Below are 27,545 nucleotides of genomic sequence, written 5' to 3' on the forward strand. Positions count from 1 at the left end.
AAACAATTAGAGGCATTTGAAATGTGGTGCTACAACCGTATGTTGAGGGTCTAATATATATTATGGCGAGCACGCCACTGTGTGTGTGTCTGTGTGTGTTTTATTATCTCAATATTCAGACTACTTAGAAGATGATAAACACCCACGCTGAGTATCTTGAGGTGTTTACGATGAACTATGAGAGGTTTTTAGGATATAGTTTGTATTTCTTAAGTTAGTATAGTTTTATACCCTAAAGTGTAAACATCTAAATAAATGTGTGCATATCATTCAGAGTTTCGTTACTTAATTCTCCAACGAGCAGGACACGCACATCATTTTATACAGAATAAAAGTGGCGCAGTCAGTAGGATTTCCAATTAGAAAAAGTAAAGCCTTTTTTTTAATCGATTTTAATCGTTAATTGGAAAATTGGAGAATTAGTGACTTAGTATTTGAGTTCCGAGTGTAAGGCCACGAGGAAGGAAAACTGAATGAACCCGTAAGCAACTTCGAAGAATTCCAAGTGTAAGGCCACTTATTGTGTAAAGCCACAAAGTAATTCGGAAGTTCTGGGGAGGTTCTTTATACAGAATAAAAGTTATATACACCACACAAGTAACATAACTATTCTCCAGAGGCTAGGAAAAGACAAAGAAATTATTAAAACCGTAAAGAACAGAAAATTGGCTTACTTCGGCCACATAATGCGTAATAATAAATACTGACTTTTACAGTTGATTCGACAAGACAAGATTGAGGGTAAGGGAGGCCCTGGACGTAGACGTATATCCTGGCTGGCCAATCTTAGGAAGTGGACTGGTCTAACGTCAACTGATCTGTTTCGAGCTGCTGTGAATAGAATAAGATGAGTCAATGTGGTCGCCAACATCTCTAGGAGATAGGCACATTTAGAAGAAGAAAGTGGGCAATAGCCATCTGTTAATATTGAGAAGTCCACCGATTTTTGATGGTTTAGACCAAAATTGAACACAACTTGTATTCATCTAAGGTAATATAACGTCGACATTGGCCCTGATTTTAGCTTCATGACCGTCTTCAAGGCTACATATCGCTCGTCTGATCCTAAAATTTCTACAGGAATGTTAAATTGAAGTGCTGGTACGGCCAGAGCCTCGACATAAAGCACTTTTTGCACTACAGACCATTCAGCAAGTCCCACAAGAACTCGCAGAAGTTCTTTTAGAAAAAATTATCATTGTTCGTTGGTTCCTCCGAACATGATAAACACTTTTCATAGATTTAATCTTTTTTAGTTCTATATTGAAACAATTTTTCACTTGTTAATGAGATCATGAGAGGTGGTTTTTATGATTTTTAGAGTAGCATCGAGTAAAATATTATTGGATATTAATATTGATATCTAGCGGCTTATTAAATACTCAATTACTTTCGCTGGAGAAAATAATTAAATTGTTTATTGTTTTTCTTATCATTTACAATGAAATTACGAACCGGAGAGTTTAGCAATAGTGGTTATGCGTAATAAGTGTTTGATACCAATACATGTATATAGTTCTGTATTATTTACATAATGAATCCTTTTATGTGAAAGTTTATTATTTTACGTAAACAAATTACTTATCTCTGAAATAAATCGGATGACGAATGCGCCTCACCAATGTTGAAATACTTGAAAATGTTAAAATGAAATAATAACCAAAAAAGAAACTACAAACTGCAATCAGCTTTTACTAAATTAGAATCAAGGAAAAGTAAGAATGAAATACTTACGGAATGAAGAAGTAATAAAAGAACCATCACGCACGGCATAATAACAGATGTTTTAAAAATCGAGCGAAAAATATTACGGACTTGTCTCTACATTACATATTAAAAACTGATGGCCATAAATGACCCAAAAATCGTCCAATGGCTGCAATCGACCAATGTACGTGGTCTATCCACCTATTTGTGTGAAAGAAGAAATAGTTAAAATAAAAAATACTATTTAATTCGACACATATCTGGATGTAGATATACAAATATCTAAAAAGAATATCTCCTTAAGAATATTCCAATATTGAGCCAAAACCAAGTTGTTTTTGGTACAGAAAAATGATCCGTCACTCCAAAGAAGAAAAAAATCAAGGACAAAAAGCTTTTGGGTAAAAATCTGCTTTTTTTCAAACCTGCCCACCAATCTGCGACAACAACAAAAAGTAATGAATTGCATTTTGACTTCCAACGATAATCATGTTTCCAAATCTAAAAAATTAGCTCGGTGGTAAAATTTCCGTCCAATTCTTAGGTCATCGCTGTTGTAAATAGCTATGTTAAGGAGTTGTATTAGCTACAATAAAAGTTTCAGTCAGTAAAATGTTGCAGAATAAAGTAGGGAGAAACACATTTTGGCTTAAAAGAAATTATATCTGGAATCATACAAGGAAGTGCCGTAGGATTAGTTTTCTATCTGCAATGATCAAGACCACAGTGCTTGCAGTGGCAATGAACAAAATTCCATCAACTAAACTAAAAACTCTGACTGGATACGATCCAAAACAAAAGTCGAGGACATAGAAACAAAAATTGCCAAACTTAAATGGAGCTTCGCGGGCCACACTGCTAGACAAAAAGACCAACGTTGGAATACTACAATACAACATTGGAGACCTTACGAAAGTAAACGACCAAGAGGAAGACCACATATGAGATGGGTTGATGACATTAAAAGAATAGCCGGAACAAATTGGAAATATGTTGCTCAGAATAGAGACCGATGGAAGGAGTTGGGAGAGGCCTATGTCCAAACATGGACGACAGAAGGCTAAGAAGAAGAAGAAGAAACTAAAAACTCGACAAGCGGAGGAACATCCACTTAAACGAATCTATGTCTGTTCATATTACTTACCAATAAAAGCAATCATTATGTCCAAGTCAGAAAAAATTCTGAATTTTAAAAAAGGATACAATAATCTCTCAGAAACTGTTGTTCTGTAGCAATTTTCTTACGACATTATTAAAATAAGTTTATTGACGTTTCAATTTCCATTTCGGAAATCGTTCTCAAAATACAAATATTAATAAATTGATTTTATTAAATTAATTTATTAATAAAAAGATAAATCAAACGATTTCTAGTTATTTTGATAACTATTGTCTAGGACGGGAAAGATTTTTGTTTTGGTTCAGAGCAGTGGCTATACCGTTCTGAGGAGACCTAAAGAGGTCGAAATACGTATAAGCGGCTTGTCGCTGCCTTGTATCGAAACAAAAATCTAATACCGTCATTATGTTTTATGTTTAATTTATTAATGTTTGCATTTTGAGAACAATTTCCTAAGTGGAAATTGAAATGTCAATAAACTTATTTTAACCTTTAATTGTGACTTATTCCCATTAAAATAGTATCTATCTTAGAAACTAAAGAATAGTATTGAGTAAGACTTTCGTGTAGAAATTATCCCTACAATTTAAGTTGTTAGGTTAAAAGAAACTTACACTAAATGTTACACATTGTAATATCAATCCAAGACTAAAGCCAATGCTAATTTTAAAACTTGGCCTCTGTGGTAATACATAGATTTACATTATAATATTATAATATATCGCGATTTATTATCAAATGTAAAAAGTGTAATCATGAAAATTTTACATAATGTATATGTACTCTATCAACAACTAATTTTATTTAAGTAATCACTATGGCTCTTGCACTATATTCCAGATGTATCACACACCTAACATGGTATACAGCTCACTGACGATATGTTTGAAATAGGGGAGTCTCACTGGGCCAATCTTGATGTATTTCCTGTTCTCTTGAACTATTTTCAGTCCTCAATTAACAGTAGATTATTACAGTGGCATATTTTAATACTGAGAATAAATGTATACCTGGTTACTAAAAAAACTGATACGACTCTTAGTAAGATTTTATCATTTTGAGCAGTGTATTTGTTCGTCTGACATTATACTATATTTGTTATAACAGACAAATAATAAAATAAACAACAAACAATTGATTACATAATAGTTCATAAATTGTAATAATTATTAAGGTCTAAATTTTGATATTATTTTGAATTCCTGCATTTTATAAAGAGTATATAAATGATAGTTTTTACATAAAATAGGGTTGTTGTTATTATTTTTATTATTATTAAGGAATAAAACAAACGACTTAAGTTAACAATATATTAAAGCAAGAACTGTAACCAAATTTAAAGATAACTGGGCACTATCAGAGGTAGCAAAACATTTTAACATAAGCAGAACCACAGTTTTTGTATTAATAAAAATGGTGGGAAAACAAGAAACAAAAGAACAGTTTTGCAGGAACAAATAAACACAGCAAACAACGAAGAGGAGCAGCACGGCCTCGGTCATTCGAAAATTATGGAACTGGATCTTGTTAGCGACCATACTTACCGAAAATAAAAACAAACTACTGAAACGTTTTCAGTAAAACCGCAATGAAACTCAGCATAGGCAGAAAAAGGTGGATCGAGCAAGCATCAGCAGCGCGGGGAGGAAAAGATTACAGAGAAAGTTAGCTGTTAAATCAAGGTTTGAAAAGAGGATTGAGAGCAGACACTAAAACCTATCCGAATGCCACAACCATTGGATGTAGGGGACATACAAAAAATATTTTAGATCACATTTTGGAAAGGTCTACGAGGAAACGACTTCTTTAACTACAATCTACAAAGATTGCAGGGAAATTTAACAAAAAATAGACAGATATAAATAATGAGTACATTTTGGCTACCGTATTAATCTGAATGATTTAACAGAAATTCAGATTGGTACCTAAGAATCGAAACTTAAAATTATTGTTAAACTGTAATCTTCCTATGACGTACAATAATTTTCCCAATGAAAATTAATAGCGTGATTCCGATATTGATGACTGTATTTGTGTACGTGCCAATGCCAAAAATATCGATTATATTGTAGAAACAATAAGCGGTTAATACAAATATACAACAACTTCAACAACTTTGAACGATTTCCGAGAATATATGTGTAACATTAAAATATACTTAAAGATAAAAAATATAAACTAGCTTTATAACCAGTGTAGCAAAAAGTCTAATTTTAAACACCATTAACAGTCCCAAGTTGTAGAGACAAAAATGAATGATTTTGAGCATTCATTAGTGAATTTTTGAAACCAGCATAACCTTATGAACGGCAAGGCCTGGAGTAATTGTACAATTTTTTGGACAAAGCTTACAAAAAGTCAGAAAAATACCAATAACAATTCAAAAGTTACTAAAATTAGATAAATCGTCAATATCACAAAATAAAAGATAATAAAATACACAATAAATTTCAAAATTTAAACAAATTGCAAATTGCATAAAAAAACCTTACGAACATAAAGCCGGCCACTCACGATACTTCGACGTCGCCGTTCAATTTTATCGAATTCGACTAATTGACAAATATTTTGATCGTCTGTGACCGTGCATCCAACAAAATCGTAACAATTTTACCACAGAAAACTGGTTTCTATGATGCAGTACTGCAGAATTGATATCATCGACGATTTTGTCGAACGACACCGCAGTATCGTGAGTCGCCGGCTTAAGTTTAAGTTGCTGCATGTGACACCCAAATATATACAAAAATACTTTGGTTACAATACATAAACGTACTGTAATTTCTTGAAACTTTCCACTGAATAATATGGTCTTTCAGATAAGACAGGATTTTGTCATTTTACAGAACTTGACGAAATAAGTTGCAGATTTAAGTTGCAAAGGGAGATAGTCATATAATTTTTTTGCCGAATATAATATAGATTTTTTTACAACCTCAGTGGACGGATTTTTGAAGTAGCTTCTGCAATGTGTTATTCTACTGAGGCCAAAAAGATACCTTATTGCTCTTTTTTATAATTTAAAAATAACATCAGATTGGGCAGCTGTACTAGAACCTCAAAAAGGAAGACCACATCGAAGATGAGACTCGAACAAAGAAAAATATGTTGTGTGTGTGTGTGTGTGTGTGTGTGAGAGAGAGAGAGAGAGAGAGAGAGAGAGAGAGAGAGAGAGAGAGAGAGAGAGAGAGAGAGAGAGAGAGAGAGAGAGAGAGAGATATCATTAGACAAAAAATCTTTTTGCCACAGAAAATTGTTATAAGGATGTTTAAATTTTTATTTTAGAATCGTTTATAAACTTGATTAGAATATTATATATAGATTTGTCAGAATAAGATAACAGATTGCTGATGTTAACTGGTAGGCTAATATTGAGATCAATTAAATCTAGATATAGGCTTCGAGTCTGTTCCCTACGATTAGGACAACCGAAAAATAAGTGGTTCAAATCTCCGACAGATTTACCATCACAAGGGCAGAAAGGGGTTTCATAGATTCCAATCCTATGCAGATGCTCTGGAAAGAGGCCATGGTTAAGTTTTAACCGGGTTATTAACGAAGAATGTACTTTATTATAGTTAAAATTAAAATGGGGAATATTTTTTGGTAAACATGGATGAATAGAAAAGTAATGGTTTCTTGAAGTCTTCTGAACCTCTTTATATTTTGACATCCATGAAAAATATGTTATTTTGGAAGATGCTACTGAAGATAAATTGATTTCCTAGGATAATGCTACTGTCTCATTCACGTTAAAAAAGAGTAAATTAAGAGTCGGACCAGGTTTTTATTTTAAGTAGATCAGAAGTTATAGTTGATGAAGAGTTGCAATAGTGGAGTTCCTCCAGGTGATACTGGTATCATCAGAGAAAAGAAAAATTTTTCCATCGATTTTTAAGTTAGTGATGTCATTTATAAAGATAAGGAAAAGTAGAGGACCGAATACTGAACGTTGTGGTACTCCACATCATCAATCAGCCAATCCCGTCCACTGCTGGACATAGGCCTCCCTCAGTTCTTTCCAGTGTTCTCTACACTGGGCCGCTTGTAGCCAGTTTCCCGCTACTCTTTTTATGTCGTCGGTCCATCTAGTCGGTGGCCGTCCTCGGCTTCTTTTATAATTTCTGGTTAAGTTTAAGTTTAAGTTGTATGTGGTTTACTCCACATACAACACTTAAACTCCAAATTATTGGTTCCAAACAGTTTATGCAAAATTAAAGATTGCAAGTCCAAAAATGTGAATTTTTCGCCATTTTTAATCGAACAAGACCCAATTTCTTTTCGAGATATTATTTTGTTTAAATTTTTTTAATATTTTCGAGTTTTCTCTCTTTTTGAACTGATTTTCCTCTAGTTGACTAATTTTTCTTCTATATAATCTTTTTTCTTCTCTCCTTAGGGTCAGCTATTACCCTTTTTGTGCATCCTGCTTGATTTGTCTTTAGGTATCCTCTATCTTCGTTCTCTATTGCTTCTTGGCAGTCCTTGTCAAACCATTTGCCTTTTTTTTTAACAGGTTTGGTTTTCCTTAATATTTCCGTTGCCTTCATATTTAACTGAACATTATAAATACTCGGTTTTTGTTATATAACTTCTATTCAGTACTTCCTACAAAAATTTTGCATTTGTTTTTTAAATCGATTATGGGATATACTTTATATTTTTTTCTTTTTTATTGTAAATTTCTTTTACCTCTCCAATTAAACATTTGTATATGAAATATTTTGAACCAACTTGACAGAAAGACAAAACCTCCGATACTATTGAAAGGGCTACGAATATTTAATACAAAAATACAATTTTTCAATACTTCTACCAATGAAGACATGTTTGTTGAATATTCCAAACGTATATTTATATACTACACAGGTTGAACGCCCTTTAGTTCGGTATATGGTAGCTAACCCAAATATGGCGTAAACTTCCTGGTGCAGTCTCACCAGACTTTATGTTTTAACTGAATAATTTCATTCGGCACTATATTGATCGCATGTGGTCGCTTTTACCCCCGTTTCCCCTTGTACGGAGACAATTCCTCCCGTACATACATAAGAACGACGAGAATACGTACACACAAAGTGCACAGACTTCCATTGGCGTTGTTATGGCAGTTTTAAGCTTTTCAATTCAAAGCACTATAATATTAGTTACACAGAGTTTACGATGTACAAAATAGTAAACAAATACCGATTGTTTGCGCGTGTGCATTTAGAGTATGTATAGGTATTGAATATATGCAGTAATCGTAAAAGTCAACAAACGTTCAATACCGCTGATATTTTAACTAAACGACATTCATAGACTTACAAAGCCTTCAATATCATAGAACGCTAAGCAGTAATGAACTTACAACCCGAATGAATTTAGTACTATAACATAAATACACCTTATCAACAATGGCAACATATAAACTAATAGTTATAATGAATATATTAAAATAAACCACACAATCCAATTGTTAGCACAGCATTTCAACAGGATATTTAGAAGTCTGGATTGGGAATACTTCATAGTTTCACACAGATAATATAAAGGTTTTGAGAAACCGTAACTTGTAACAGAAACAAAATTCGATCAAAAAAACAGTTTTAGGAAATACAAGGTAAGGTTTTAGTGGCATTTAGGAATATCGTTGAACATAATAAAATAAGCTTCCTGAGAAACGCATTCTAGCTTATGTAACTTGCATACATTGCTATTAGACTAATCCAAATTCTTCTAAAAAATATGGAAAAACTATTAAACATGCACAGAAGAAGTCAATACTTAAATATCGTGAAAAGGTAATCCTGTCAAAAGAAGTGGCATTATGTGCTTTCATAGAAATAGCGGGGTCATCTTATAAAATACTTCATTGCATTATATTAATGTTGCCGCAAAAGAAAAAGGTGTTCTTCCATCATCAAATGAATATGCTGATTACTAGAAATATAATTTCTAACTTCGGAGATCGATCGCCCACAATAAATGCAGTAAAAAGTTATCCTCAAGGAGGAATTTTGTCACCTTTATTGTAGTCGATAGTATTTGACGTTCTTTTAATAAAGTTCAAAGAAGAAGTATTTCGTGTTCTGGCCTAGAGAAAAAAGACGGGTCGGAATCAAAAAATTCGTATGTTGTTCGTTGACTTACGATGGAAACGACTACTCAATGGAAAGTACGAATATTAATACAGATTTAATAAAATCCGTCAAGGTACTATTAAGTCAACCAATAACAACAATAAAACTGTACACAACTGGACACAAATAACAAAAGGGCTTGTAACATCAGATATTGAAGCAAGGATGTTTGTTGCTTGTCCCCTAGTTTTCTTAAAATATACCTCGAAAGCGCTTTAAAAAGATGGAATCAACAATACGGAACAATGGAGATACCACTGTGGTTTCGATTACCACTGGATTACCACCTTTCGATTACCGTGGACTGTAGACCTGGAGGTCACCACAGAGTAATAAATAAAATTGCATTAGAAATCAGATCGACTTTATACTAACCAATCTAAGATTTAGAAATTTCATTATAAGCGCTAACACGTACTATCGAGCAGATGTCCCATCAGACCATAACCTCCTTGTTTCAACAATGAAACTGGGGGTAAAAAAGGTGAATACCCATTTCTTTAAATAAACGAAATACGTGCTGAGGCTTCAACTTTTATAAATCAAGAAATGAAAAGATTAGCATTAGAATTAAAAAACACTGAGAATGTGAACAATATGTGGAGTTATAAAAACACAGAACGAAACCCTATAAAAGAAATAAGAAAGCCGAAAACCTTGGATGACTCAAGAAATACTGGAAGTCATGGAAAAAAGAAGAAAATGTGGAAACAAAAACCAGACACATACAGAGATACATATAAGTTAGTAAGGAACAAAATAAAAGAAGCTAAGGAAAAGTGGGTGATGGAAACATTCATTGAAATGGAGGAATTGCAGAAAAAAACATGATCTTATTATAATTAACATAAGTTAAACAAAAATTAGAGAATTATCTGGAAAATCACGAACAAACACACCTAACCGATTAAATGACAAAAACAATAAACCTGTTAATAACCCAATTGGAATAAAACAAGTATGAATTAAATATACTGAAGATTTTTAGATGGACACAAAAACGGAACCAACACACATTGATAGCGAGGAAGCTCCAATAATATTAAAACAAGAAGTCCAACATACTATAAACAACTCAAACTCTGGCAGGGCCCCTGGGTGAGATAAAGTTCACATCGAGCTGATTAAACTTATAGATGAAAACAATTTAAGCGTAATAATTATCCTCTTTAACAAAACATACAAATCTGGTGAGATACCTACAGGATATCTGCTATCGACTTTTGTCCCGCTACCAAAAAAGAAGAATCCCTAACACTGTAATGACTACAGATTAATCAGCTAAGTCACAATTTATTGAACACATTTTTAAAGGTTATACATGCAAGAATATTCAGAAAGTGTGAAGCGGATATGAGTAATAGACAGTTTGGCTTTCGTAATGGCTTCGGAACAGTAGAAGCTCTGAATAGTTTCAGAACTCTTGCTCAAAAATGTTGATACCAACAAAAAGATCTTTCGTCGCATTTGGAGACTATGAGAAAGCTTTCGACAAAGTTAAACATAACATTCTCATTGAATCTCTAAAACGAAAAGTACTCGACAAAAATAAACCGAAATAAAAACACAGGCGCTTTTAAGAAAAGCAGAAGACCGAGACGAATTTTCAATGTTTATAGCCAACCTTCATTAGTTGAGTCGTCACTAGAAGAATAAGAAGGGGATACCATCCACCAACACTACGTTCAACTTCAGTATCCGTTATTGAACGGATGCCGAGAATTCCATGGGTACAAGATGTTACCAACGGTGAAGTACTTCGGCGGATGGGTACACAAAAAGAATTACTCATAATCAAAGGAAGATTCCTTGTAGCTTTAGAAACAGCAGTTTCTAATTCTACAATTGCCATTTGGATCGGCAACCTTCGAAAGGAGACGGCGCAATATGAAGATTATAACGATTTAAACTATATGACCCGAAAATTAATTGAAGAGAACGATATATGAAGTTAATAAAAATAAAACCAAATACTTGTGCATTGGATGACAAGATCTCATATTAGACGACAGAGCCACAATAAAGCACTGGTACGACTACTAATGTCTAGGTCTCAATATTTCGCAGGATGGAACATTAGACAAATCCATAAAAGACAGAAATATGGTAGGTAGAGAAGCCATTACAATGTATAAAATCTATACAGCTGTAATGTATGATCACTGAAAGAAAGTACATTGGCAACAATGATAGCAACGGAAATGGATGTTTGAAGTAGAGCAGTTGGAAGATCTAGAAGAGCAAAGATTAACAATGAACACATTAGGGAAATAATGAGAATTAAACGAACGATCACAGATGACTTATCAACAAGACAACTGATCTAGTTCGGACATATACCAAGAATGGATGAACAACGAATAGCAAAGGAACTAAAATAGCAACCAGGACCAGGACGTACGGAACGAGCGGAAGTGACGATTGGAAGTCGGAAAACGGCGAAGAACGTTATAAACCGACATGTGGTGGTAGTAGTAGTAATGAAAGAACAGGATTTGGTAACAACTGTCTTATAATCAACTGCCAGAGATAGGTAGAATCTCGCTTAAATAAGAAAAATGGGAGAATGAGTCAATACGAAAACATTTATTAAACGAATGAGAAGGGAAACACAGGGAAAAGGTGATATGGGTAATTGGTGTGTTTGCAAATTAACATGAATTATGATCCAAATTAAATAATTTCTTGGTACAAGATACAAATGTGGAATTTGTGTGTGTATGAAATACATATGATGAGATACGAACTAAAACGACTTGTCGAAACAATACGGCAAAAAGGATCCAAGTGAAAACAGTACAAAATTGAAAACAACTGACTGGTAAGTATACACGAAAGGATATTTGTAAATCTGTTTAAGATAAAGAAAACGCCGGCCACAACTTATTAGATTTATTTGTGTAATTAACTTTATAATAAGCTTGATTAAATTCCAACCTATATATTCCCACAATAACTATAAATAATTGATGTTTAGAACATATGTTGGATGAATCTCGTTAGTTACTAAACAATGTTGTCATACATTCATTTTGGTATTCTTAAATCTAGAAAATACCATTTTTGATCGTACAACAGAGAAGAAACCGAGAATAATATCGCAATTAATTACTTACTTGACCTATACACACATGTCACGTCACGTGACAGTACTTAATATTCAACTAAACAACGGTTAGATTGATCGCCTCTAAACTACTGAATTGTTAAATGCTGTTTTCTTTTTTCGATTTTGTAAGCAATAATTATTAACAGAGTATCAAAATAAACTGATATGTAATATTAGGAACCTTGAGAAGTTTTTGATAAGGAAATATCAAAATTGTTTTAATTTGTGGTATAAGATTTTGTTTAGTAACTGTGTTAACATTATAAACAAATCGAATCCACTTTGGGTATTTGAACAAGTTGTTTCCAAAAATTATACTCAAAAGTCACGCACAACATTCATACCTCTTGTATACGATTTTTTTTTTAAACACAAGCCTCTATGTTTCAATGCAGATATTTATAAGAAACATTTCACAAAAAGCACAAAGCTGTATGTAAGTACATGGGCTTACGATATTGAATAATCAAATCATTTTCTAAAATAACATCCGAACTTTCGGAAATATGTATTAAAATGAAAATATACCTATTTATTAGAGATTTTATAATTAAACACATCAAAAATAAAAGAAACACTGAGTTTTTTTCTCATATATAAATCAATTTTTATTGGATTTTAACAAGTGACATACCGTTATAATTCCTGATTAGTCAGCAGTAAAATCAGTTTGATTTTAGTGTACTACGATTTCTTTACGATGAAATAATCAAACAAAAGTTTAAAAGTACATTATCCTGCATGTAACGCAAATCAAAACCTGCAACAGTGGCAAATATAAGGTTAACAGATTCTAAGATACTATCAATATATTGATTCAAAGTACCTTCTACAAAAACGGGAATAATTCGATGATTCGAATTATCCTAACCCACATATGCCTAAATTTCTCTTGTCGACTTGTCGATCTTGCGATTACAATTGAGGAGGTGTCAATCAAAATCAATCATGTCCATAAAAATCAAAAAATGAGTTAGCAGCTGTTTCATAATATAAAGAGTGAATCCTATTCTATGGTGTTTTCGGTTTCGGTTAAAAAAAATCATGTCCTGTTTAAAATGAATACACAATATTAGGTTCCCAAATCAAATGAAATCATGTCCACAGTTGGTTTCAATCATACCACCACATGTCCATTCAGCTAATATGAGTGCCCCGATTTGGTCACGTGATTTGACCATGTCAACACATTGTCTGTGTTTTCCCTCTAGGTTATGTCGATAGCGAGTATTGAGTTTGTATTGCACTGTGGTTTAATTTTAATATTATTATAGTAGTTTTTATTAAATAAAATTGAAATTTTCCATGGATGAAGAAAACTTAGTGAGAGTGGGCGATGCCAATGAAGGATCTCGTAGAAATAAAAAGACTGTGGATAAAAAAACTAGAACCAAGCTTAAGCGATACAGTACTCCAGTGGGATGTCGTGTGTTTGTTCCATGTAAACACATGAACAAAGGTATGAAATGTGCATTAGTTAGGCCTATAGATGCTATTTTTGTTCGAAATATCCTCTACAAAATACCTGACAAAAACACGCAAGATAACACCATTGCCAGTTGGATAAATCAACGTAACATAAAGCGGCGAAGGCCTAGGCCTACCTCTGAAAAATCAAAGGCTAAAAGTTTTAGTGTACAATATTCTATACTTTCATCAACCGGTAAAGGTATACCTGTGTGTAGGAAACTTTTCATGCATATTACCATGGTGAAGGGAACAAGATTGACTAATATTTCTAAAAGGTGAAAGAGGGAAAGGCTGTTAAGGGTCAGAGGGGTGGCGATAGGAAGAGTCACAAATCTGCTGCGAACAAGGAATCAGTCCGCCTTTTTTTGAGAAATTTAAGAGGAAAAGAAAGCCACTATAATCGAAAAAAAAAATCGAAAAGGATTTATCTTGGTGCAGACTTAAACATTAAGAAGTTGTGGCTAATATACAATGATTCTGTACTTGATAATCTTAAAGTTAAGAAATCTATGTTTAGGAGAGTTTTCAATGAATTAAATATCGGATTTTCATCACCAGCTTCTGACGTTTGCAGTACATGCAATAAAATAGATCTTCAGCTGAAAATTGAGAAGGCTAAAGCTGTGAAAGACTTGGTAGTGGTCAACCAATTTATGATGGAGAAAAGAATACACAGATTAAGAGCTAATGCTTTTTATGGGCTCTTAAAGAAAAACAAAGAAAATGAGGTTACTTTCTGTTTTGATCTCCAGCAAATTCAAGCACTTCCCAAAACTCCTATTCAAGACGCGTTCTACAAAGGACAATTAAGTTTTTACTCTTTTTGCATTGTAGCATCAAACGCACAAAACCCCATATTTTACGTATGGACTGAAGAACTTGCAGGAAGGGGTGCGACCGAAGTTTCATCTGCACTTATAAATTTCTTGAACTCCGCTAATTTTTCAAATGTAACAAGACTGACGGCCGGTTTCCGAAACGTTATTCAAATCTCCAATCATGTAATCAAGTATCAAATTTGATCAATTGTTAACAAGCGACAGGTTTCCGAAACGAAAATTATGGTAAAATTACGTGATCACCGATTATAGATTATTTGACATACGATTTTACATGGAAACAGTAGAATCGATTGTAATCGTTTATTATTTCTGTACGAATTGTTCTTTATCTTGCTCTAAATTAAGAAAGTAATGTTGCTGTTTCACTTTACCATTATTCCTGTTTATGTGTAATCTGCATTCTGAAAATCAACAAACAAACATAACCTAACTAACTAATAATTTTGTGTCGTTCGTTAATGTTTACCAATTTGTCATTTATCATCTTTAATTCTTAAAATAAACCTTTGTAACAATATTTTTGGGTTCTTTCTAAACAACAGCTTTTTACAAAACACCTTAGGTTTATGTATCTTACAACGTAACCAAAGATTTTATTTTATTTACTTACAACCATTGGTACATAACCAAAGATTATAAGATTAATCGTCAAAAATCTCAGATTACCTGACAAGCTAGTATGACAGAAGTTTGACATAGATAAAACGATAAGCGTTTCGGAAACCCAAAATACTTCTGACAGGCTGTTAATCATAGATTATTTGCTTGTTAGATTAGTTAATGTGTGTTATGTGATTGAAGTTTGATCGATGTTTCTGCAACTCAAAATGCATTTAATCGACTGTTAACAGTAGATTACCTAATTTTGATAATGATTAGCCTTTCGGAAACCGGCTGTGAATCTGTTCTGTGATGGGTGTGCCGGTCAAAACAAAAACAATGCCGTTGTTCACACATTAGTGTATTACTTAGGATCAGTACAAAATGCTTTAGGAGATTGTTCTAACATACCCTGTTCGCGGGCATAGCTTCCTTCCCGCTGATCGGGTGTTCGGACGGGTTGAAAAGTTACTCAGGAAGCAGCCTACCATTGCAACAAAGGAAGAGTACTACAATGTATATAGTTCTGTTGGAGAAGTACGGAAACTTGGAGAGGATTGGGGATTGATTGATGCTAAAAGTTTGGCTACACGATTTAAAAACATTGAAATGATATCTGAAAAGAAGAGGATTTTTGTGAGGAAAGAGAAAGCTGTCAACCGCAATAGACAAGAACTTACTGTTATCAAAGTGAAATCGGCACAGAATTTTAGGTTTGAAAGTGATTTTGAAACCTACAACAAGCCTCAAAAAAAAGGCTGGCATTCTGCAAGGTCGTTCTCAACTCCTGTAGAGTCACTTCCACTGAGCAATATAGTGAAAGCAGCTAAGAAGAAGGACGTGGAGACGTTACTTGTGAAAATGTATGGTGATGACTGGCAGAAACATGACTTTTTATCTTGGTATAAGACCATAATAGTGGAAGTCCAGGACGACGAAATTGATGCTGACGAAGTGGACGAATCATGTGATTGTCTAGAACCTGACATTGGACTACACATTTAAACATTTATATTTTGTGGTAAATTTTTCAAGATATTTTTTGTAACAATACAATAGATATTTTAAGTAGTCTAAGAGTTTTTTTATCAACCCCTTCTATCAACGTCCATGAAGTCCAATCAAATAAGAACATGTCCTTTTTTTAAAATGTATTTACAGGTTTATTTATACCTTCAGATTTGAAATATTTACTAAGAGTCAGTTAATTTCAATAAATAAAATGATATATGCTAATTTATCCGATTTTTCATGTAAGGTTATTTACTAATACGTTTTTTGCGATTTCCCTAAAACTTCTTAAGGTGGACATGATTGATTTTGATTGACACCTCCTCAATTGTTCAAAACGTTTTTGGTCCTATCTGACCATCATCACAATCACATATCATGAACTTAAAGAGTACTTGCTAAATAACCCAACTTATGGTATTTAATAAAACAACAAATAGGTTTTATTAAACATATACCCATCACATTGGAAGTTTCGCTTTACTTTAAAGTTTTTTCATTACTATGGTATACATCCTGGGAACCTTTTCATTTTAATATCATAAATTCCCTTTTTCCTACTGCAGTAGAGACTATTTGCCGAACACTTGTCATCGTCATATAATAATCACATAAGTGATCCCTTGAGCTTTGTAAGTAATGTGAGAAATTGCCTGGATACTCCTTTCATTCATTTTACATTACAGGAAGATTTTGATGGTATATCTCTAACTTCATCATCATCATATAACGGGGGTCCTACGGCGATTGCCGCTTCCCGCATTTCAGCCTCCATCTTTTCCTATCTCTCCAATCTCCCTCTTCTAAGCCTCTAGATTGCATTGTTTTTGTAATTTCTCTTCTCCAGGAATTTGGTGGTCTTCCCCTTTTCCTTCTTTCTGGCGGAACATACATTAAGGCTTTCTTTGGCCACCGCTCCTCCTCCATTCTCATCACGTGACCATACCATTGTAATTGCCTTCCTTGTATTCTATCTGAAAGAGTATCTCTAATTCCTGTACGGTTTCGTATTTCCTCATTCCTGATTCTTTCCATTCTCGATACTCGACATGACCTTCTAAGATAATCCATTTCCACAACGTCTACTTTATCTCGTTCATTCTTTGTCATCGTCCAACATTCGGCACCATATGTGGTAATTGGTTCTACAATTGCTCTGTATACGCGAAGTTTGGTATGCATCTTTATTTTATTAGACCACAGTAATGAATGAACGGGGGGAACCTGTAACCCTAGAGAGCGCGTCCCCAGGTGGCGGATAGGGGAATGCTCTCACCGGCCTGTTTGCAGCTAGGCCGGCGGGTAGGTGGGAAATAAAATACCACCCGCGGACCAACAGGTGGGGTAGATAGGACTCCTAAGCCGTAGAGAAGGCAACTAACTTATCTAAGAGAAGGATACTCTGATTTAAAACCCCGGTCCTCCAAGTTGGGGGTTGAGGCATCGGGCCAACTCCTCGATACTCGGAAAAAATGATCAAAGTTAAAAATTTCAGCAAAAAGCCTTGGATATCTCTAACTTAAACAATTAATTAATAAAGTCGTGACGCCATTCTCCATATTTCATTAGTTTTTACACTGAACAAACATTTGCACATACTTTTTAATTTATCATTAAGTCTTCCATCTTTCTTATAAAATTCAATATACAGTTATGAACCTATTCATAAAAATGGTAGTAAAGATGATACCAAAAATTATAGACCAATTTGTTGATATAGATAATTCCTAATGCAGTTTCTTGAAAAACTAATAATAAATTACAAATATTACCCTAGATCAGCAATAGTTTTGTAAGTTGTAAATCCGTAATAACAATGTTATTGATCCAACATAATGATGATTATCTAATAGGATTTAAGTGATAATTAGAGGATCGGTGACTTCTAAAACGATGAAAAAAGATGGCAACTGAGATAAAGCGATGATATTAAGCAAACTGCGCACCCAATGTGGAAAAGACAAAAGGAAAACATAGACAAAAATAAAACGCTATAAAAAAAAAATAAGCCTTTTTTGAAAAAAAAAATGCATTTTTAAGTTATGTATACTCAACCTACGGATCTCTAAAAAATAGACACGTTTTGTAAAAACCTCAACTAAGCGTGTGAATTTTTTGAAATTTTTAAATTGATTAGCGGGCTATAAACTTGGAAATTCATTTATTGGATTTCCAACCGTCTATATAATTCGTTTCTCTTCATTCCTAATAATATCTAATATAGAGCAGACAAATTAAAGAGAAGTTTGGGATGGAGTCAATAATTAGAACCATTTGGATAAAGAAAATATACTGTTGTCTAAATATGTTCTTTCTCTATTATATTTATTAATGACAGTTCCATTGTTTGCCTATGAACAAAAATGGAAACTTTTATCCTGCGACTATTTTTGATTAATTCCGCGTAATGTAGTGGAAACACACAGAAGACACATAAAAGAGTTAACAACCTTTTAAAGGGTTAGTTGACGCCAATACAAATAAAACCTGGTTATAAAGAAAAACAAATAAATACCATTACTATATTAGCGGAAGTAGGGAATATGTTTATATTTTTTATGGCAAGCATATTAGTGCACAAACGCTTTTTCGTCGTTCAAACAGCATTCTTTTATTTCAAATTTAAAGTTAATAGTAAGGTTTACTGAGGTCGTCATAGAGAACGCAGTTTAAAGCCAAAGCTGTGTAGCTTATATTACCAGTGATTGTTAGGAAAGCAAAAAAAAATGGTCTCAAACCAATAAATGCCCTAATTTCGCAGCTATTATGGCCAAAACATAGTGGACGAATCTTCATGCATTTCAAAGCAGATGAGGGTAAAATTAAACTGAATTAAATTGTAATGGATCAACATATTAAGGAATTTGTCCATTTCTAAATATAGAAATTTAAATAAAAGTTAAGGAAAAAGAAAACGTTAGATGGTAAGTGATTCGTAACAAAAAATAGCAAAAATAATAGTAGTAATTAAGATACATAGTAATAATGTCGTGAATGATAATAATGATAATAGAACATTCAAAACATGTGATCTTCAACTTTCATTAAAGTCAGTAAATACAGGGTGGCGCACCGAAAACGAAACAGATGCATTTACTGGCAGATGATTCCCTTTTAAAAAAAACGCTTGGACCCGTCGATTTTGTTATCGAGGGGGAAACAAAATTGGCATAAAATCACATTAACATTTGCAGCCCCCTAAGCGGGGGTGGCACCATCCCTAAAATCTTAAATGGAAAGGGGGGTCGAATGATCCATCATTTAAAAGGTCTTTCAACTCCCTTTACAATGATGTAAAATTCATGTACTTCAATTCAGTAGTTTTGGAGATTTATTGATTTAAAGTTTAAATACATCATCGTAAGAGGAGATCAATACATAGCAGCAAACTTGTTAAAAAATAAAGAATTAACTGACCTGTCAGCCGAGTAAATGTTGAAAATGACCACCATTACTTTCCATGCAATAATAAAGATTTTGCTGAAAACGTTGCCGGACATTTTGCAATATTTGAGGAGTAATTTGATGGCACTCGTTCACAATTCTTTGTCGTAAATCTTCTAAGGATGTTGGCTGAGTAGCATAGATTTTGCTTTTTAAGTAACCCCACAAAAAGAAATCCAAAGGTGATAAATCTGGCGATCTTGGGGGCCATTCAACGGCACCTCTTTTACCAATCCATTGACCTGGAAAGGTCTGATCTAAATAATGCCGAAAATGCGTAATGTGGCACCATCCTGTTGGAACATCAACATATTCTCAACGTATCGACCATCATTCTGATTTTCAATTATATCTGTTAGCGCAGGATCTATGGCATTTTGCAGTAATTCCAAATACATTTCACCAGTCAAATTTCCAGGTAAGAAAAAGGACCAACCAAATGATCGCCAAAAATGCCAGCCCAAACTTTTAATTTTTGTGGCTGCTGTGTGTGTATCTCATGGTAAATTCTGGGATTAGAGTCCGACCAATATCGACAATTATGACGATTTACTTCGCCATTTAAAAAAAAGGAACATTCGTCGGAAAAGCAAATGTTAAATAAAAATTGTTCATCGTTTGTAATTCTTTCACTCATAACTTCACAAAATTCTAATCGCTTATCAAAGTCGTCTTCATTAAGTTCTTGTACAAGGTGAATTTTATACGGATGAAAATTATGGGCCTTTAGAATCCGTTGGATAGTACGTCGACTAACACCACACGAAGTTTGCAATTTGCGGGTACTTAATGTAGGATCTACAATACCTTGCCCTAAAACCCCCACTTCTGCTGCTTCGTTCCTTATAGGCTTTTCAATATTACGTTTTTTATTGGCGACTGATCCAGTTTCCCGAAATTTAGCTACAAGTTCTAGAACATATTTTCGGTGCACATTATTGTTCTCATGTCGCTCATTAAAAATTTGTGCTGTTCTATTAGCGCACTGATTATTTCCGAAAAATATTTCAATAATTTCAACCCTTTTTGCCGTGGAATATACCATGGTTAATTTATGTATAAAGCAACAAATGATATTTTAACAACAAAGATTGGTCAAATCAATCGCAAACTAATGTACTATTTCCTATTTAAAATAAGTACGTGGCATTCTCTACTTATCTTTCTTCAAGAAACAACTTTTTTTGTCACAAAGGACACTTCAATTGCTATTTTTATTATTAATAAACCATGGGCGTAGTAAATTAAAGCATTTACTTATCAAGAAAATGCTCTTTCTTCTGAAACAAGTACAAACTAATTTGATGTACCTATTAAAGTCTACTTTAAACTTTAAATCAATAAATCTCCAAAACTACTGAATTGAATACATGAATTTTACATCATTATAAAGGGAGTTGAAAGACCTTTCAAATAATGGATCATTCGACCCCCCTTTTCATTTAAGATTTTAGGGATGATGCCACCCCCGCTTAAAGGGCTGCAAATGTTATAAAGTGATTTTAAGCCAATTTTGTGTCCCCCTCGAAAACAAAATCGACGGGTCCGAGCGTTTTTTCAAAAAAGGAATCATCTGCCAGTAAATGCCTGTTTCGTTTTCGGTGCGCCACACTGTATTGTTTCTTAATAAGATGGAGACAATAACAATTTGTATTTATTTACATGACCAGTGCATAAAGGCGATAAACTTTTTCACACATTTTCCCATTTTTCGGGCGAAGGTCACTTTTGATAACAGCTACTTTTATCTTAAAGCCTAGTAATACACTTCAGTTGATGCAGCTATATTTAAAAAAATATTTTATTGCTGATAAGAACCAAACAATCATTCATTAAATACTGCCTTTAGCGTAAAAAAATTAAAAATAGAAAGTAGGCGACAATATATAACTACGCAAAAAGAACTCATGACAATTTTAAATAAAAGGGGAATAATAATAGAGCAACAAAAAGATCTAAGAAACAAGAATTGAGAGGTCGTTGAAATATCAAAGATAATAGAGATGGGATAACAACAATGTTTAAAAATTTAATTTGGGAGAAATTTGAAAAGGGTGAATGAAGTATTTTCCGTTCAGTTTTTTTCAGAGGTTCATTTTTATTATCCCAGTAGATATTTCACACAAACAAAAGTTACATCTGTCAGGTAATGAAATCTTAGTGGTGAAATTTTTTTTTAAAGGAAATAATGATAAAAATTTATATTTTTCTCAAAAACGATACAAAAGAGAAAGAACAGCAGAAAAAATCAGAGATGACTAGACGATGTAGCAATAGAACTAACTGGTATAGAAATGTATGAAAACACACATTCGTAAATAAAATCAAAATTTGTCGTTCAGTGTTAATTGGAGTTTTTTTTTGTATAACACCTGTACGGTGTTTGTATACTGCTATCTGGTCACAAATGATCAATTATCAATTATTTTCTGACCTAACTTAATCAACAGCAAAGCACTAAGAGCTTACCCTATGGCTTACTCTTATTTTATATATCAACTAATGCGTAACATCACAGCACTATACTCTGCTTTTTACACTAAACTGATTGCTGTTACTGATATACCAAGGAGCATCAACAATGTTCCTCAGTACTTTGTTTTGAAATCTCTGGATGATAGGTGGATTACTAGCTTGGATACAGCCCCAGAGTTGGCACCCATATACACATACTGGCCTCGGTACTTGCTTGTAAATGGATAATTTATTATGAATGGATAATGTTGAATTTTTTCCAATCAGCCAATACAATTTCTTTATATCTAATATGAAGCTCCTCTCTTTTCTTTTTGACGTGGACTTTCCAGCGCAGCATAAGGGACTTGGGTATTATTTATTCTAATTAGGAAATTTTCTACTTTGTTATTTGTAAAGTTAATGTGTGCAGAATTCATCATCATCAATCAGCCCTGAGTTGTCCATTGTTGAACATGCTCCTCTAGACTTTTCCATCTGCTTCTGTTCTGTGCCTCTGCTATCCAATTGGTCACGATTATTTTGAGTTCGTCGGTCCATCGCGTTGGGGGTCTTCCTCGGCTTCGCTTGTCAGCCCGTGGTCTCCACTCAAGCAATTTTTTTGTCCAACTGTCGTCTTTCATTCTTGCAACATGTCCTGCCCATCTCCATTTTTGCCTTGTAATATGTTCGATAATGTCTACCACTCCGGTTCGTCTACGAACTTCCTCGTTTCTTATTCTATTTCTTAAGCTTATTCCAAGCATTGATCTCTCCATCTTTCTTTGTGTCCTTCTCAATTTTTCGGCTGATGTTTTTGTAAGAGTTAAGGTTTCTGCTCCGTATGTGAGGACTAGTAGAACGCACTGGTTAAAAGCTTTTCTTTTTAAATGGATCGGTATATTTGTTTTAAATACGTCTCTCATTTTTCCGAATGCAGCCCAACCCAGACTTATTCTTCTGAGTAGCTCGCATGTTTGGTTATCTCGCGTTAACCTTATTTCGTGACCCAAATACACATATTTTTCCACAAGTTCTATGGGCGACTTTTCGATTTCTATTATCTCATTGGGGACGAGATTGGTCATAATTTTTGTTTTTCCATAGTTTATTTTTAAACCGACTTTCTGGGTTACTTGCTGTAGTTGTAGCATAACTCTGGCTTCTCCTAAGTGGTCTGTTATGAGAACAAAATCATCGGCATATCTGAGATGATTGAATATCTTTCCATCAATGCTAATACCCTTTGATTCCCACTCTAGCCGTTTAAATGCGTACTCCATAACTGTTATAAATAGTTTTGGCGACAAGGTATCTCCCTGCCGCACCCCTCTGCCAATTTTTATCTTCTCAGTCATGCAATGGAGGTTAACGGTTGTTGTCGCATTTTCGTATATATTTCGAATATTTGCATACCTGTGATCTATTCTGCATTCTGATAGTTCTTTTAAGATAGCAACTGTTTCGACTGTGTCAAATGCTTTGTTGAAGTCGACAAAGATAAGAGCAAGGGGTCTGTTAGATTGTTGTGTGCAGATTTAGTCTCATTTAATTTTATTCGCCATTTTATGGTCCAGGTATGTATTATATTTACTGATAGTTGCCTTCTTCACTAGTGTCTTCTATCGCTAGTATGGCTGTATCATCCGCGAAGGTGGCAATAGTGTTTTGTTTTAGCTCTGAAATCTCACACGTATACAATAGGTACATGACTACTCGGTATATACGAATATTCGGTATTCTAAGATTTCCGAATACTGTTTAGATTTAGTTTATAGTTTAAACCCTCATGCCAGACGTTATCAAACGCCTATGCTACGTCCAAGAAGATTATAGAGTAGACTTTCTTTTCTTCTAATGTGTTAATTGTAGTAAAAATGTTTTGTAAACATGTTCGGTAAATGAGCAATAACTCAATATAAGATTTGATAATGACATTAGTCGCCTTCAGTCAATATTTGTTTGGTTTTAGGTTTCACGGTAAGTAATTACTTTTGATTTTTGAGTGTAAGCTTGTGGCATGTTAATTTCTCTTGAATTTAAAACTTTTGACGAGACCGTATTTTTTGGTTAACTCTGTCTAGAGATTAATATTTTTTATCGCTCTGAATACGTACAAGTATGTGTACTTAAAAGTTCCCTTTTCGTAAAAAATTATGTTTGTGGCTCTTTTTTTATTTAGCTTTGGCGGATTATAAAAGAAATACCAGGCTCAATTTGATTCTCAGTTCTTGTCGAAAATGGTTTATGATGTTATATTCATAACCAATATCTCGTGTTGTTTAGGTGTGATAAAACCTGCATTAAAATGCGGTAAGTTAATAATTATTATTTGTCAATCTACCTCAATTCGGTAATTTTTATCGTAACTTTTTTTCTTTCGTATAGGGTTTTATGGGGATTCCTTTATCACAATCTCAGGACCCCTTTTATCACCGACACTGCAGCTGTTTTTGCCCGTATCAGATGTTCTCTACGAATGTCATTGCTCTATAATGTGAGTGTTTATTTGTGAGTGACTAATTTATTAACTATTTTTGTTTTTTTTTTGGTTAATTTTAGACGTATCTATCCGTATATTACGTCTTGAAACTTAATTAAAGTACTTCATTTTATATATCAATTAATATAATATAAAAAGTAATTGTATTTTTCTGCTATTGCGAATGATAGTCATTCTCTTAAGCCGCGTTTACACGATGACAATTGTCATCACGTGGTTGCGGATTGTCGGAGGCCAGTCAAGTTGAACGAGAAGATGTTTATACGGGGACAACTATTACCATGGCAGTAGACAGCTAAAACATGGCCGACTGCTCGTCATCTGTTGTGTCCGGTGAGGGAACTGGCAAAAAACAAGACAGCACTACTGACCTACATCGTTCACACAGCGCCAATTGTCGCGACAATTGAGATTTCGAGTGGTGGGGGGGCTCACTGGGCGCAGCTCATTGTCCTCGTCTACTACCGGAGACAACTGAATTTTGAGCCAATTGTGAGGGCAGTTGGCAAGGCAATTGGCCTGAAGTGTTTAGACGAAGATAATAATTTCATGCCAGTCAGTTGTCTTCTGACAATTGTCTCGCCAATTGTTATCGTGTAAACGCGGCTTTATGTATCATATTTTAGGCAGAAACGAAAAGCTTTGCGTTTTTACGAGATTATAGCTCGTATTTTAGTTATTTTCATTTATTAATTTGTGAGACACTTTAAAGAGATTATTAAATTAATTAGAGATTTTTGTGAATTCATGATTATTCAAAGAGCTAACAATATGTTAATAAGGTATTAAAGATTCGTTAAACAATAGTAATTTTTAACTTATTTATTTTTATTGAATTTTTAGGATTATTTTAAATTCATTAAATAAAAAATAGCTTACAGCTTCGGCAGTAGTATTATAATACTTTAATGTAATAAAACTTCTCCGGATGATTGCCATTTATATATAAAAAAAACGATGGATGACAAAATATTTACTTATGTTTTAAATGCTTCTATTGAGGACAATGCCCGAGCGTCTTCTACTGACAGGTAAGTGCATTTTGTTGACGAATTTCACAAATGCCTTTCAAGTACCGGTATTGCTTATGCAAGGAAGTTTCATAAAATCGTTCGCAAACAACGATTACGAAATTAATTCAATTTTATGCTAAAACTGTAAAAAAACTATATTTTACTGCAGTTGCCATAATAGAAAGTACGGTTCAGATACGTTCAAATCATTATTTAAAACATAAGATTAGATTACTGCATATCAAACTAGGCGTGAATGGATACTGATGAAAATGTAAACATAATTTTTAGTCAGTCTTTTTATCATTGCCTATTAGCACGTCGAAAATCTGTGATATTTACATAAAAATCGATTGATAATGATAACATTGCTTAGGAGTGAAATTATTTTGTTTCTAACAGGGTAACACTAGCACAATTGAGACATTTACATCCATATTTTTCTTGAAAAAGAAACGCAATGTAACGATATATCGCACGACTACACTCTACGTGGAGTAGTAAACGCAGTCCCATGCGTGTTTCTTATTAAAATAAAAAAAAAAGACAAAATAAAATTGAATTGAATTAAATTAAATTAAAAACCATCACTCCGTGCGTATACGAGAATAAAGTTATGCTTCCCCTCTTCGGTCACACCCGGAGTGCCACATCCCGTTTTTTTGTGATATGAAATAGAAACATTTAGAAATGATTAAGAATACAAAAATAAAATATTTCATTTACGTTTAGGATATATGTCCACCATCACTTCTGTTTTTAAAAGATGTGATGCAGTTTGCTATATTCAACTATGCTTACATGAGTATCCAGTTGGACGTGGAAACTTACCTGAAAAAAAGAAGAAAATATATGCATTACAAATAATACCAAACAAGTTTCATATAATACAAGTTATGTAGCAATTATTATGACACAAAAGCACGTGATTTAATACAATGGTTAGGTTAGTAAAAAGTCTTTGGTGAATACGAAATGCATATGCGACACATAATTACTGAAGGGGAAGAATTCTAAATGTACGGATTATTATTATTATCATCCTGGTACTAAAATCATAATAAAAACGTTTCAGAACTTGGACGCCATGGTCAGGTATGTGCTTGTTTCTTCTACGACGATATGCAACGAAAGCAGCTCATATAGGACAGACATGCTCAACGAATGGGACAACATAGACTACAAAAGAAGTACTAGAATCAACTACAGAAAAGCAAAAGAGAGGAACACCCAAAAACGGGGTTAATGGAACGAGTAAAAAATCAATAAACTCCAAAGAACTCAGGGAAAGGCAGTGAAACAAACTCAAAAATGGAAATTGGTATCGGATGCCCAACAGATGTCTAAATCTATTATTTATACATATATATTTATTTATTTATAAAGCTTAACATGCCTTGAAGGTCTAGGGCTGAAACATTTATTGTTCCATTGCAATTACTATTTATTTATATAAAATACATTTAATATTTCTTACATTTCTTCCATACATTTCTTTACCACTTCCTTCCATTGATTTATGTCCAATGATTTTTCTTTCCGATTCTCAATATTACTTTTTTGAAAGTCTTCATACACGCTGCCCTTTCATCTCTTTCTTGGCCTACCTTTTGTTCTTTTTTGTATTGACTATCGTGGTAGTAGCATTTTCGGCATTCCTTTCCTTTCCCATTCTTTCAATGTATCCTAAATATCCTATTCCTTGTGCTTTGATTACCGTCGTTATTTTTGGTTTATTATATAGTTCCTCAAGTTCTTAATTATTCCTTCTTCTCCATTGACCATCTATTTTCACACCTCCATATATTACTCTTTGTATTTTCCTGTCTCATCTCATTTTTCTAAAAGGTCTATTTCTGATTTTTTTATCACCCAGGTTTATCTAGCTGTAGGCCTGTTTTGTAGATTCTAGTTTTTGATTTTCTTGAGACATATTCGGATTTCATTACTGCTCGCAATGCTCTATATTTTTTTGTTTCCTTTTGCTCTTCTTGCCTTTATTTCCTCTTCCTCATGCCCTTTTTCATCTAGTTTTACACCCAGGTAAGTAAATTCTGAAACTCTTTTGAGCATGCATGTATTTTCTCCTTCTATCTCCAATGTGAAATTGTCTTCTTTTTCCTTGCCTGTTTCTCCAATTATCATGTATT

General features: G+C 33.6%; 1 protein-coding gene across 18 annotated transcripts in view; it reads right to left on the reverse strand.

The window, feature by feature from the left end:
* Tlk (Tousled-like kinase) overlaps nt 1-27,545 on the reverse strand; it is a 475,437-nt gene that overhangs the window by 111,603 nt on the left and 336,289 nt on the right. For 8 of the 18 annotated variants that reach the window (XM_072536709.1, XM_072536705.1, XM_072536702.1 and 5 more), the window contains one exon: nt 26,197-26,226. The exons of the other annotated variants lie outside the window; for them this stretch is intronic. In XM_072536709.1, the coding sequence (XP_072392810.1) occupies nt 26,197-26,226 (30 nt within the window). The remainder of the gene's footprint in view (nt 1-26,196; nt 26,227-27,545) is intronic. 18 annotated transcript variants of the gene reach the window in all.

This window comes from Diabrotica undecimpunctata, chromosome 7 (assembly GCF_040954645.1).
Source record: "Diabrotica undecimpunctata isolate CICGRU chromosome 7, icDiaUnde3, whole genome shotgun sequence".
In the NCBI taxonomy this organism is placed as follows: Eukaryota; Metazoa; Arthropoda; class Insecta; order Coleoptera; family Chrysomelidae; genus Diabrotica; species Diabrotica undecimpunctata.